Source organism: Mustelus asterias, chromosome 3 (assembly GCF_964213995.1).
Source record: "Mustelus asterias chromosome 3, sMusAst1.hap1.1, whole genome shotgun sequence".
Classification (NCBI taxonomy): domain Eukaryota; kingdom Metazoa; phylum Chordata; class Chondrichthyes; order Carcharhiniformes; family Triakidae; genus Mustelus; species Mustelus asterias.
In genome coordinates, this window is record NC_135803.1 from 138,670,380 (window position 1) to 138,684,784 (window position 14,405).

A 14,405-nucleotide genomic window follows, 5' to 3' on the forward strand; every position below is an offset into this window, starting at 1 on the left:
CCACACTGGCAATGACCTCCTGAGATCTATGCCTGTGTGAGGGCTTGCAGGTCCCAACGCAACGCCAAGAACCCCTCCATTACTGTGCTGCCTGGAAGTTACCACTCTCTCGATGGATGAGGCTGTGCGCTCAGAGCTAAGGGTCAACATAGCACTGATGTTCTGAAAGATCACGGAACGCAGACCCTCAAGAATCTCCATCAGGTCTCGCTGTGCATGCTGATGCAATGTAGACACAATTCACACTGGCTGCCGCTGAAGTGGCCAGTCAGTACAATATCACAGTCATTAATTGATCTCATGCGAGACCGGGAACTGCAGCCATTTGCTGTCCTGCCTGTCATGCGTGCATGTAAAATTCAGGCCATAAAAAAAACATACATTCCAAAACTAAATTTCCAACACAAATTAAAAATGACAAACACAATGACATCTTCTAACACATATGAGCACAAGAAATTTGAAAGTAACTATGCAATAGCTATTTTTTCCGAGTTAAGATCTAAGACCATACACTGGTACAAAGCCAAGTCTGCAAATGTTACTTTTCACATCCATTCTGATATCATTAGATTGCATTAAAATTAAATTTATCATTGCAGTGAAACAATGTTATTAAATTTCACGATCTAATGTAGCAGTTACTCCAAATTCAAATGTCACATTTAGAAGATCTGAACTGAACCAATAATATTTCATATATGTAAATGAGTCAAAGTACAATTTTCATGCTGAGTCAAAGTGATCTATAAAGTTCAGTATTGTAATAGAAGTGATAATGTTTGGTTTAAATTTAGTTACATTCATACAACATACTGCATTTTTTAAATCAACTATTTAAGGAATTGATGCCATAGACTACTGAATTCACAGCTTTCCTTGATACTACATTGAGAGGAGGATTACCACATTATAATGTAACTAATTTAACCACCAACCCATTAACTGTACACATTTTAAAAGCTATTGCCAAGAACCTTAGCAATAAAATAAACTTAATACAGTTAATAACTCATAGGTGTCAGCTATAGGAGCTTGAAGGCAAATGCAAAAAAACAAGATTTTCCCTGCATTTCCACAATACTGTTGGATATTCTTTATTTTTTTCCCCCAAGACCAGCTTCAATAAATAAAAACTTGCAGTGGAAAGTATTTATCATGTTGCCAATGCTGATGGATCAGAAGTGGCCTGCTTTCAACCCAGATAAGAACTTAGTCAACATTGTTACAGTACCTCTTCTACCATAAGGGATGGAATTTTGTTGGTGTGTCTCGGTTTTGCTTGCTGGCTGGGCAGGGTAGTCAGGAGGTCCAAAAAGGTGGTTTGGGGGAGGGATGGTCAGTACTATGGTTACCCAGGAGTTAGAAGTGGTTTTAATATTTTTCCTGGGTGACTATTCTGCTAAGCCATCCAAAGTCTCTGATTTAAGTCGGAATATTAGATGGCTCCCAGTGCAGATCGATTGGCCCAATGGAGGATTGAGCTTCTGGGCAATTCCCATATGGTCCTCTCACAAGGTTTTGCAGGGCTCCCTCAGCACATCTTCTGGGGTACCTTCAGGATACCAACTGCTAGAGATGGAAGTTCTGGGCCTAGTTTAACACCGACCCTTACTCCCAAGTCTCTGACTCAATAAATACTGTTTACATTATCCTATATCTCCCCACAAAGTCTCTGTTTTCATCTCTGGTTTACAGAAATAAGTGTGATGGTTTCACCAATCTCCCTGGCCTTGTTTGTTTGCATAGGATTCAGGTTCTACATGCTCTCTCTTGAGCACAGTTGAGTAACTTGTGACTCTTCAGAGACTATTGGTACTCTGTTCAGGTTGTCTTCCTTATTATATGGAGAGTTAGGCTATTCAATTGATGGTCAGCTTCTTGTTGATAGAAGTGCACTTCTATTCCTTCTCACCATCCCTTTCTCTGATTCAACTGGATACGGTCTCAGATGTGCCTTTTCCAGTATATGGCCTTCTCAATTCTAGTTTCTAATCCAGGCTGGTTCACCTTTTTAAAAAATTTATTAGTGTCACAGGTAGGCTTACATTAACACTGCAAAGAAGTTACTGTGAAAATTCCCTAGTTGCCACACTCCGGCGCCTGTTGGGTACAGAGGGAGAATTTAACATGGCCTCTAGGTCCATTCCAAGACACACCCAGGATCTGGATGGAAATGATGATACCGTCAAATGTTCCTTCTACTCTTGGCACAAATTATGCAGTTTGAAATCATGTCCTTTGGTGATTTTGAAATTCTTGACACCAAACTGAATTATGTGACCTACCACTTGTAATACCGAGGTGTCCCTGGTCTTTACTTTGAAGGATTTTGAGTCTGAGGATTCTTGGTGAGACCAGCCTCTCATTGTAGATGAACAAGTCATCCACAATACAGAGATGCCGGCATTGCTAGAAGTTTGGACTTCCCTACAGGATTGTGGGACAATGCATCTGTTGCTATTTGCCATGTGCATATTCAGTTTTGGCCTCAAACCTCATGAATCTCAGCCAATATCTCTGGATTCTAGGTAGCACCTTAGCTAGTTCTTTGGTGTTTAATAATGGCTTGTGGTCCATTTCTGTTGTAAACTGGAGGCCTAGGACATAGTCAGTTAACTTCTCATAGTGATCAAAAATAGACATTACCTGCCACATGGACCTGTGCACCTTTGTTCTGTTTTGGTTAATGACCTAGATGCACAACAAACGGGCCTGTGGGCTCCAGCTTTCTGGATTTGGATGAGTATTGCTCCCAGTCCAGTCATTAATGCATCCCCAGCAACTATTGTGGGCAGTTCCAGGTTATAAGGTGCCAGTATGTCTGGTGAAATACGCATATTCTTGAATGAGATTTGTTGATGTTCTCCCCAACAACATTGCCTGGTCTTATCTGAGCAGTTGTCTTGTGGCTTGTTCACATTTACATTTTAGGTAGGAACTTCCCTACCTGATTGACCATTCCTAAGCAGCGATGGAGCTCCACAATGATATGGGGTGGTGGAAATTTATTATGGCCTTGGTTTGCTGAGGGTCATCCCTGGTGTCTGATACATGAACGACATGAACAAAGAACTTGATAGTGGATGGCAAAAACTTACATTTTTTGTTGAGAATTAGCTCTGCTTTTTCCAAGTGTTGCAACACTGCTTTCACTCATATATCATGTTTCTGTATAGTGGACCTGTGAATCAGGATATCATCCATGTGGCAGATGACGTCTTTTAATCCCTCCAAAATGGTTGTCAGTGTTCTCCGGAAAATTTGTAGGGTCAAATCTTCCCGTGATTCAAAAAATGAGAATGTCTCTTCTAAGACTTTCATGAAATGCGATCTTCAATTAATTTGTCTTTCACGGCTCCAAATTCACAATTTTCTGTTAATTGATGCAGCTCATTAATAAAGGAATATATGTTCTTTCCAGGTCTGTGGGTGCACCTATTAAAATTTTGCTCATTCTAAAATGGTGTTTCTCAGAAGATTAAAATAAATATTAAAGGCTTTGATAGCTTCTTCACATGATGCCCTGTCTCCGTTTATATTGTGTCTGACCATAACATCATTTGCACTATTGCCGATGGCGTAGAGTACGGTACTGACTGACCTGCTCCATGCTGGTCTTTTCTGCTAGTCCCAGTGCTGTTCTGTACCTGGGTAAACCTGTAACAGCAGCTCTGTCACTTCTCAGCTTGATCTGGGCCTACCATATGGTTGAAGCAGTTTTGTAAAGGTAGGGCTTTTTCCACCTCTTTTTCACTGTTGCTTCTTCCGGAGTAGGCGCGAAGATTTTCTCAGGCTCTCCTTGTTCTGCAGTTGGTTCAATTGCTGCTCCTTCAAATTGCTGTGCTGTTCATCTGCTGCTCCTTTCGCCACCTTTAACTGTTGCCATCTGTGGTCTGTTATGTGGTAGTTGTCGTCTTGGACTTACAGATAATGTTGGAGGCAATACTGTTAGCAAACTCCATTTTTTACTGAGCATAATGCTAACTATTCACAAACTATTCACCACACAAGGCCCTACATGGAACTAAGCTTCACATGATAACAGAGCATGAAGAAACAATGTCACTGATGATGTAGACTATATTTTTACCCATTTAACGTTAATCCTTTATACTGCAGTGAACATTGATCGGTCACAGAAGGGATTCAATTGGCAGCAGGGCTGGAAGCTCAGCCATGGGCTCTCCCAGAACTTAGTTCTAAAGGGTGCTGGAAGGTGGCAAGGTGCCAGTATTCCATCATCCTGCCTAAGTTAATGTCATTCCCACTTCCAAGCTCACCACCAGCGAAAGCCCAAGATTCCAACATGGCTGTCAGTAACATGCTTGAAGTTTGGAGTCCTTAGAATTGGGCAACAAATTGGCAAACTTGCACGATTTTTCTTTTCACTGAGAGCCGCTATTTTAACAATGTTGGCTAATGAACTCCGACCCTCTTAGTCCGAATAGTCTGTTTCAAGCTCTGACAGAAAATGCTGGAAAATCTCAGCAAGTCTGACAGCATCTGTGGAGAAAGAATAGAGCCAACGTTGAGTCTGGATGACCCTTCGTCCAGCCCTGACGAAGGGTCGTCCAGACTGATACGTTGGCTCTATTCTCTCTCCACAGATGCTGTCAGACTTGCTGAAATTTTCCAACATTTTCTGTTTTTGTTTTAGATTCCAGCATCCGCAGTATTTTGCTTTTATCTGTTTCAAGCTCTCACTGTTTATTCAATTTAACCAATATCTATAAAAGGCATCATAACCAGAATCATAGAATCCCACAGTGCAGAAGGAGGCCATTTGTCCTATCAAGTCTGCACCAACAACAATCCCACCCAGGCCCTATCCTATCATCACAATACCACGTATTTACCCCGCTAATCCCTCTCACACTAAGGGGGAATTTAGCGTGGCCAATAACCTAACCGCACATTTCTGGACTGTGGGAGGTAACCGCAGCACCCCGAGGAAACCCACGTTGACACGAGGAGAACGTGCAAACTCCACACAGACAGTGACCTGAGGCCGGAATTGAACCTGTGCCCCTGGCACTGTGAGGCAGCAGTGCTAGCGACTGTGCTATCAAGAGACTATTATGAATTTTCATTAGCAGCTAATCCTAAACCTTAACAAAAAACCTCACAATGCAACTGCCTGAATACTCATTAATTTTCTGATCAGTTAGTTGAATGAATGACTTCTCGTGCAAGCATTTAATGGTAAACCTTGAGCAGACAAACAACAGATTACTGGCTAGTGACTCAGATTAAAAGGTCAAACACTGGAAGAAGTAACCATCTGATGAGCACCATACAGTGGAAACTACATTTTGGGGAACTATAGTCAGTTTAAGTAAGGAGAATGCAAAGAATCTGGTATCATTGTGCACTATAATCAGCAAAACATCATATTTTGGAAACACTTCATACCACTTACCTGACTTTCCAATGACCACATATTCTACATGACCACTAAATCCAGTCCTTCAAAGCAATATTTAGATGTTGTGAAACTTTCAGCAGGAGTAACATTCTCAGAAATGAATAATAAAACTAATGAATTGAACAGTTTAATTTTTACATTTTTCACATTTTTGTGTCACATAAAACCAAATGGTTTGCCTTCAAATAGCCATGTGAATCACAAACACACTTCATTTAGATGCTCTGATATTGAGGCTAGTGTTTGAGCAAATAGTTTAACACACATGTTGTTAAACTGATTCATCATGAGCAATTATATTTATTGTCCAACTTGTTCCTTACTACTTTGGTGGAGTCGGTTGGTAACAATGTACTTTCTACCTACACACATGGGCACATTATCATTGTATTCGTGGACTGAAACACCACACATCATTAAATGAAGAGCAGTTAAAGATGTTTTTTAAGTTATGATCAAACAGGAAAGAGCCTTTGGTTTCCAAAACCAGGGCGGCATAGTGGCAAGCACATCTACCTCATAGCACCAGGGACCCGGGTTTGATTCACGGCTTGGGTGACATCTGTGTGGAGTTTGCACATTCTCCCCATGTCTGTGTGGGTTTCCTCCAGGTGCTCTGGTTTTCTCCCACAGTCCGAAAAACACGCTGGTTAGATGCATTGGTCATGCTAAATTCTCCATCAGTATACCAGAACAGGCACCGGAGAGTGGTGACTAGGGGATTTTCACAGTAAATTCATTGCACATTAATGCAAGTCTACTTGTGACAATAACAAACAAACTTTAAAACTTGGTTTAGTGGTAGCAGCCCCATCTCTGACTCAGCAGCTGCAGAAATGGAACTCAGGTCCAGATAATCCTAGTGAAGGGAGTGCTCCAGCCATGAATTCTTGGTTGACATTCAATGGGGTACTTGCATCCGATGGGAACAGATGGCATCCCTCATTGTTTGGATTCCAGAGCCCAAAAATACCTCCAGTAATGTAGAATTAGCCACCCTCTCATGTGGCATGGTTACACCCATGAAAGCAGCGTTCACATCATGGCCTGTCAGGTCATTAATAAGCTTACGAGCCTTTTGACTCTCTCATATTATTCTCCAATAGAAACAAAAGCAACCATTTATTGATGGATCTCAAGTGATAAATTTTTAAAAAACTTATTGACACCATAGACTATATTCAGTGTAATAGGGGTGAATAGTCTTGTGAAAGGTATAATAACATTTTAATTAATGGCTAAAGTAATTTGGCAGACATAACTTGCAAGAATAATTGCCAGTTTTCTTTGACCTATTCAAGTTAGAAGAATTGGTTCATATCAATACTATTTAGTTCCTTCATTATTTTATAAATCTTGATCAAATCACCTGATTCCATGCTTTTCGAAAGTACACAGAACCAGCTCTTTGAGCCTATCTGGCTAACGGAGGTATTTTGGACTAAAAATTAAACTTATAACCTTTCTCTGCACACTTTTCAAAACCTCAATGTCGCCCACCTTGTGGAGACACTAAAATTGGACAAATGGAAGACAGACAAAAGAAAGACAGACAGGCACGCAGATGGAACGAGACAGACAGAGAGATATGTAATTATAGAATGTCTTTCATAAACTTAGGATGTCCGAAGCACAATCAATTGTAAGAAATGGCAGTTTAGAATATCATAGAATCAGCAGGTTTAGCATTGTGAACCTCTAGCAGAAGGATGGGTTCTCTTTCCCTCTTTCAAAAAAACGTTTTTAGCAGCAAGGGACAGAGGTAAACAGGAGACAATAGGAGATTGATGCTTTCAAAGGTCTCCTGATATAGTCTCCATGCTAAAATTCCTAAATCGATAGGATGGAGTCTTGTACCCTCTTACCAAGACAAGTGCCTGGCAGGAGTAAAATAAATGGCATCCACTATGAAATAAGCTGAAAGATGACCTCAAGGCAAAGTGGAAGGGGGGGGGGGGAGGTGGTGTATAACTTTAGGTACCTGTTCGTCAGTAATTGGCCAGGTGGGATGGAGCAAGTAATTGACATGGGGTGGACCACCAACCCCCAGAAATAAACTATACAAGTAAGCGCTCAGAGGAAACAGCAGCCTTCTTCATACGAGGACATTTCGACCACAGGACAGAAGACTGCCACCACCAGCTACAGAGATCAATATTTACTCTGTTTCATCAGTCCATTTGTCATCCAGGATCTAACCACTCTCACCTGTCACAAATTATGTGCTTTTCCTATTTATCTAATGAATCATATTCAAACCGTTGCTTCTGAATAAACTACCCGATAAACTACTGTAAAATCACTTATGAGCTTGAACCCCTTTTCGGGTAATTTGTAACTCCCGAGCTCAAACTTCGCACAACGAAATACTTTTGAAATATAGTCACTGTTGTAGTGCAAGTAGAGGTACCAGTCACAATCCTTCGAAACTGAAATGGGTTGAATTGCTTTTGTTCTTTCTTGGGATATGGATGTCATTGGCGAGGTCAGCATTTATTATCCATCCCTAATTGCCCTTGAACAAGTGGTGAAAAGGTGCCTTTTTGAACAACTGCAGTCTCGGTAGTATAGATATATTCACAATGCTGTCTGGATGGAAGTTCCAGGATTTTGACATAATGACAGGGAAGGATGATGACATATTTCCAAGTCAGTATGGTGTGACTTCGGAGAGGGACTTGCATGTGGAGGTGCTCCCAAGTCCATGTTAGTAGACAATGGCAACTGATAATGAGCTGGGGGTGGAAGTTTGCAGATGTTATAGTCAAATAAATATCGTAGAATTTTACCCTGGTTAAAAATCACTGAATCACTACATCATATAACGGAGGTCTGCATACACTGACTTTATCTGTAAATGCTAACTTCTGTCAAAATATAGTAAACTGTTTAAGTCAGCAGTAATCCTTTTATATGATCGGTCAATACAAATATTACATCATTCTGCTTCGCTATGGTTACTGAATTGTATTGCCGGAAAAGTATCTACAGATGTGCAGACACTAGTCTACTGCGTACAGTTTCAAAAAGGAAGTCAAAGACTGATTACAGGAAAACACAGTCAAGATTTTAAGAAACCAAAGTTAGGCATGAGCACAGGAAGCATGGACAATTCACATACATGCTCCCTTTTGTAATATCGCAGTATAAAGACCTATGAAGGTCAGAAATAATGTCCTGAAAATTAAGGTTATTTAAATGACAGGATACTGTTCACATAAAGACACCAATGTAGTATGCATCACAAAATTAAAATGACGAGCAAATACAAGAGGAAAGAATTTGACGTTCCCCTGACCCTACTAGTTCAAAAGTGAGCCATCTTGTGGAGATCCTGAAAATTTCTGGTACAAAACAAGGACATTGAGGAAACTCCCTTTGAAAAGTAGGGAGTTTGCAATACCAAATTATCCAAAATTCTAATCATTCTTCTTCTGAATGTCTATGAAAAACTAGATCTTCGGATTACAAGTGCTGACACCTTAATGTTTATTCTTAATTAAGGATTGCTGACCAAGAGTCTGTGGTTCTAAAATTGGTAAGAAGTCTAACAACACCACGTTAAAGTCCAACAGGTTTATTTGGTAGCGGCACGGTAGCACAGTGGTTAGCACTGCTGCTTCACAGCTCCAGGGACCTGGGTTCGATTCCTGGCTCGGGTCACTGTCGGTGTGGAGTTTGCACATTCTCCTCGTGTCTGCGTGGGTTTCCTCCCACAGTCCAAAGATGTGCAGGTAGGTTGATTGGCTATGCTAAAAAAAAATTGCCCCTTAGTGTCCTGAGATGTGTAGGTTACAGGGGTTAGTGGGTAAATATGTAGGGATATGGGGGTAGGGCCTGGGTGGGATTGTGGTCGGTGCAGACTTGATGGGCCAAATGGCCTCTTTCTGCACTGTAGGGTTTCTATGATTCAAAAGCCACTAGCTTTCGGAACAGGCTGTTCCTTCGTCAGGTGGGTGGGAGTTCTGATCACAAACAGGGCACAAAGACACAAACTCAATTACTTCAACGTAAGCTGCAGGAAAGGATGTCCTACGACAATGGATGAATGAACACCGCTCGACAATCACCAGTTGGACTGTTCTCTTCCTGTTGGGGAGCACTTCAGCGGTCATGGACATTCAGCCTCTGATCTCCGGGTAAGCGTTCTCCAAGGCGGCCTTCACGACATACGACAGCGCAGAGTCGCTGAGCAGAGACTGATAGCCAGGTTCTGCACACATGAGGACGGCCTCAAACGGGATATTGGGTTCATGTCACACTATCTGTAACCCCCACAACTTGCCTGGATGTGCAAAATCTCACTGGCTGTCCTGTCTGGAGACAATACACATCTCTTTAACCTGTGCTTAATGCTCCCTCCACTCACATTGTCTGTACCTTTAAGACTTGATTAGCTGTGAAGACTCATATTCCAATCATTATTCATGTAAATTGAGTTTGTGTCTTTGTGCCCTGTTTGTGATCAGAACTCCCACCCACCTGACGAAGGAACAGCCTGTTCCGAAAGCTAGTGGCTTTTGCTACCAAATAAACCTGTTGGACTTTAACCTGGTGTTGTTAGACTTCTTACTGTGTTTACCCCAGTCCAACGCCGGCATCTCCACATCAGTTCTAAAACTGCACAATGGTTCTGCCATTCTCAGCAATGGAAGTCCCAGAAAAATTGCATCAGATTTCTAAGAGTGTCTGCAATGCTATGTAAGCCGAGGAACTTCAGTTCACCCGTTACAAGACGTATGCTGGCAAGAAGCATGGATTCCGTAAACCAGGAAGGAAAGAATGAAAAAGTGTAAGCAGCATGGTCCTGATAGTTAGGACGCTGAATAGGTAGCCTCTATAAAGATGGATGAAGGGTTCCTTTGGTGGGGGGGGTGCAACATCTAAAGAATTATAATTTTTTTAATGCTGCAGGTTGACAAGCATTGATAGGTAAGAAAGGGGCGAGGGCAAATATGGAGTTACTCTTGTATCCAATTAATACGTGCAAATGAGGTGCCCTCTTGCCAACGCTTCAAATAATTGCATAGTGTTGGAGGGCAATGGAATACAATTCTTGTGTAACTGTGGTACCATGTGTATCTAACAGGTCGATGTGATGCATCTAGTGTATTGGTGAAGAGAGTCAGCATGCTTTCCACTTTTTGCTTCAAATTTCAGCCCACACCACCAGCTAGTCGCAAAGCAAGGAGAATCAAATACGCAAGTCTCTCCTTGTCGTTGCACAGCTGTTCCATCAGCAAGTCCTCTCCTGTGCCTCCTTGTGGGAATACATAGAAAAAAAGAGGTACCTCATAGTCCCAGGCTAAAGCTACTCAGGAAATCAGAGGAGTTTTGGCCCCTGGATATGCAGTGTCCAGGTCCAATGGTGTATGGATATAGCTGGCATTCATGAACCAAAGGCCAAGCAATGGGCAAAGAGGCCCAATGTCTTTTGGATACCTCAGAAAAGTTAAAGGCTAAGGGAATAAACCCTGCCAAAAAATCTGGAGCCCAAAGGCTGACTGACATCTAAATATGTCATCTTCTGGGTAACTCCTGCAACCAAGCTGGTGCTAAAAGTAGTGCTCCACATTCTTTGGATTGAATCTAATGTTTGTGCAACCCAAAGTCACCACAAAATTTACCTAGGAGCTTGTGCCCTGGAGAGACACTCTCGTTTTACTTCAAGGCAGCCATTACAAGTGTTAAGTCCAACATGATTGGCAGAGACCAAGGGCTGTCTTCAACAGTAGGATCCCACTGGTCAGCTACTACCCACCTCAGGTTGGGCAGCCCTTGGCTAGCAAGGTGCGGACCAACCACGGTCCACCTGCTTAGAACTTCTCCTCAACAAATGAACCAAATCTTTGTGCACGGAACTGACAGGCGAATTGCAGCAGGTCAATAACGTGTGCAAGTCAGATGAGATTGATACGGAAATTGAAGAGATGTACATATACATAACTTGTCTGCGAGAGACAAGGCTCAGCAAAAGAGGATCGCTCAATGAATAATAATATTCATTCATCTGGCAGGAGAGGAGTTCAGTGGACTTCATGAGTAGGCTCTAGACTTCGCTGTAAGGAACTCGCTACTCTCGATGTTAGGGCCCTACTCCCTCACAAATGGTTAGAATGCATTCTCTCTTGACACTGTTGAAAGTAGAATTCCCGAGCTAGAACACCGCTACCCATTGAGAGATCTCAATGTAAGAGTGGACACAGACCATGATTCTTGGCCTCATTGCATGGGAAAGATAAATGACAATGGACAGAGACTACTTCAGCTTTGCTGCTACCCCCATTTTTGTGTAACTCGCATTTTTTTCATTAAAAACCATGCCACAAGTTGTCATGGCAGCATCCAAGATCAGACTATTGGCACCAACTATGCCTGAAAGTCACCAGACACATTCAGCTGCCAGAGTATTCACTGCAATACAGATTTCTCCCTGATGTGCACCAGTCTTAGGATGCAACTCTGGCAGCCCTTTACATTTAAAGCAGAAAGGCTGTCCTTGTATCAATGTCAGCCATACTGCCTACCCAGATGAAATCCAATAGTTCCTCATCTCAATGGAACAGGTGCTCTCCCGCATTTCCACAAAGTGCAGAAGCAAAGTGAAACGTTCTTTAAGACATCAGATGTGATACTGTACTCTGAACATATGAGAAGCAACAGCATAAAACGCCTGACATGGTTCAAGGCTAACATCGCTGTAATGGACCCTGTAATTCGAGTCAGGTGATCCATTCTCATTAATTACAAGAGAGATTTGCGCGAGAAGACTCAGTCACACTAAGATTTGCTTGAATAAAGTCCAACAAGCACATCGCCAATAAATACTGGATACAACTTTGCTAAAATATCCAGATGTCCTTCAACACAGGCAACATTGGGGCATGTAAGATGGGATCAAATGGGCAACAGGTACATCAGAAAGAAGATAGTGCCATTGTAAACAAGACTGGGGAGGTGGTCATCACCAACTGTAATTAACAGTTGGAGAGATCGGTGGAACACTCACTGGAATTGTAGTTGAGGGAGAACTTGGTCACTGAGAAAGCTCTGGACATCAAAGAGAGCCTGCCTATCATGGAAGAGCTGGATGTCAAACCCACAGTGGAGGAGCTTAGCAAAACTATTTGACTTGCTTGCCATTGATAAAGCTCCAGGTAATGATCTTATACTGCCTGAACTCATCAAGCATTACAAACAGGCACTCTTGCAGTATCCATGCAAACATCTGTCTCTGGCGGATGGAAAGGGTGATGTCCAAGGATATGTGAGATGCAAAGATTGAGATACTATATGAGAACAAGGGCAACTGAAGTGGTTGCAACAATTATTGAGGCTTTGCTCTACTAAGCATTTTTGGAAAAATACTTGCCTGCGCTTCCTTTGTCAGACTATAGACCTTGGCTGGATGCATCTATTCCAAAGCCCAATCTGGTTTCAGAACTGGAAATTCCACAATCGACATCATCTTCTCAGTTCGGCAGCTGCAGAAGAAATTCTGTGAATAAAGGCAATCATCATATATTGCCTTCATTGACCTCACCAAGGCATTTGACCACGTGTACAGAGGCTGTTTATTTAAGCTGCTAAAAAGAAAATTGGCTGCCTTGCCAGTACTGCTCAGTATGATCTCTCCATCCATGACAACCTAATAGGTAAGGTCAGCTAGGGCAGGACAACATTGAAATCCTCTGAAATCCACAATGGGGTCAAACAGGGTTGCATTTTGGCACCAACACACTTTGGCATATTCTTCTCTTTGTTGTTGTTGCCTTCAGTTAATCTGAGGAGGATGTCTACCTACATGCCAGAACTAACAGCAATCTATTTCAGTCTTGCCCACTGAAGATCCAAGACAAAATGGACCCAAAACCTCAGAGTTGCTCAATGCCAATAATGCCACATTAGCTTTGCCACAGATCAAAGAGCACTTTCAATGGCAAATGGACAGATTCACGATGCATGTAGAGTTTAGTTTGATCGTCGGTATCAGGAAGACAAATGTTATGGTCCAGGATGTTTCCATCCTCAATCAGCATTGAGAATATGATGCTGGAGGTTTCTGATAGTTTCACACTTCCGCGACTCCACATTAGTAATCTGTCCCTTGATGATGAAATCAACACACGCATCACACAAGCTGCAGCTATGATGATGAAGTTGAGTGAGAGTGTGTGTGGAACAACAGCAACCTGACTTGAGGACACCAAACTGCAAGCCGACCAAGCCTGAATCCTCCGTGCACTTTCTACACTGGTGAGACCCGGACAACATATGTTTGGCAGGAGAAAATGCTGAACACGTTCCACCTTCACTGTCTCAGACATAGAGTCCTAGAGGTTTACAGCATGGAAACAGCCCCTTCGGCCCAACTTGTCCATGCCGCCCTTGTTTTTAAAACCCCTAAGCTAGTCCCAATTGCCCACATTTGGCCCATATCCCTCTATACCCATCATACCCATGTAACTGTCTAAATGCTTTTTAAGGACAAAATTGTACCCGCCTCTACTACTACCTCTGGCAGCTTGTTCCAGGCACTCACCACCCTCTGCGTGAAAAGATTTCCCCTCTGGACACTTTTGTATCTCTCCCCTCTCACCTTAAACCTATGTCCTCTAGTTTTAGACTCCCCTACCTTTGGGAAAAGATATTGACTATCGAGCTGATCTGTGCCCCTCATTATTTTATAGACCTCTATAAGATCACCCCTCATCCTTCTGTGCTCCAGAGAAAAAAGTCCCAGTCTATCCAGCCTCTCCTTATAACTCAAACCATCAAGTCCCGGTAGCATCTTAGTAAATCTCTTCTGCACTCTTTCTAGTTTAATAATAGGGTGACCAGAATTGTACACAGTATTCCAAGTGTGGCCATACCAATGTCTTGTACAACTTTAACAAGACATTCCAACTCCTGTATTCAAAGTTCTGACCGATGAAACCAAGCATGCCGAATGCCTTCTTCGCCACTATGTCCACAT

The 14,405-nt window shown here is 42.3% G+C and overlaps 1 protein-coding gene across 2 annotated transcripts in view; it reads right to left on the bottom strand.

Annotated features, from left to right (window-relative positions):
* LOC144485000 (POC1 centriolar protein homolog A-like) overlaps positions 1-14,405 on the bottom strand; it is a 99,216-nt gene that overhangs the window by 27,505 nt on the left and 57,306 nt on the right. The window contains exon 10 of one of the 2 annotated variants that reach the window (XM_078203336.1): positions 5,542-8,163. The exons of the other annotated variant lie outside the window; for it this stretch is intronic. Within the exon in view, the coding sequence (XP_078059462.1) occupies positions 7,915-8,163 (249 nt within the window). The 3' untranslated portion in view covers positions 5,542-7,914. Of the gene's footprint in view, positions 1-5,541; positions 8,164-14,405 lie in introns of those variants that run through there. 2 annotated transcript variants of the gene reach the window in all.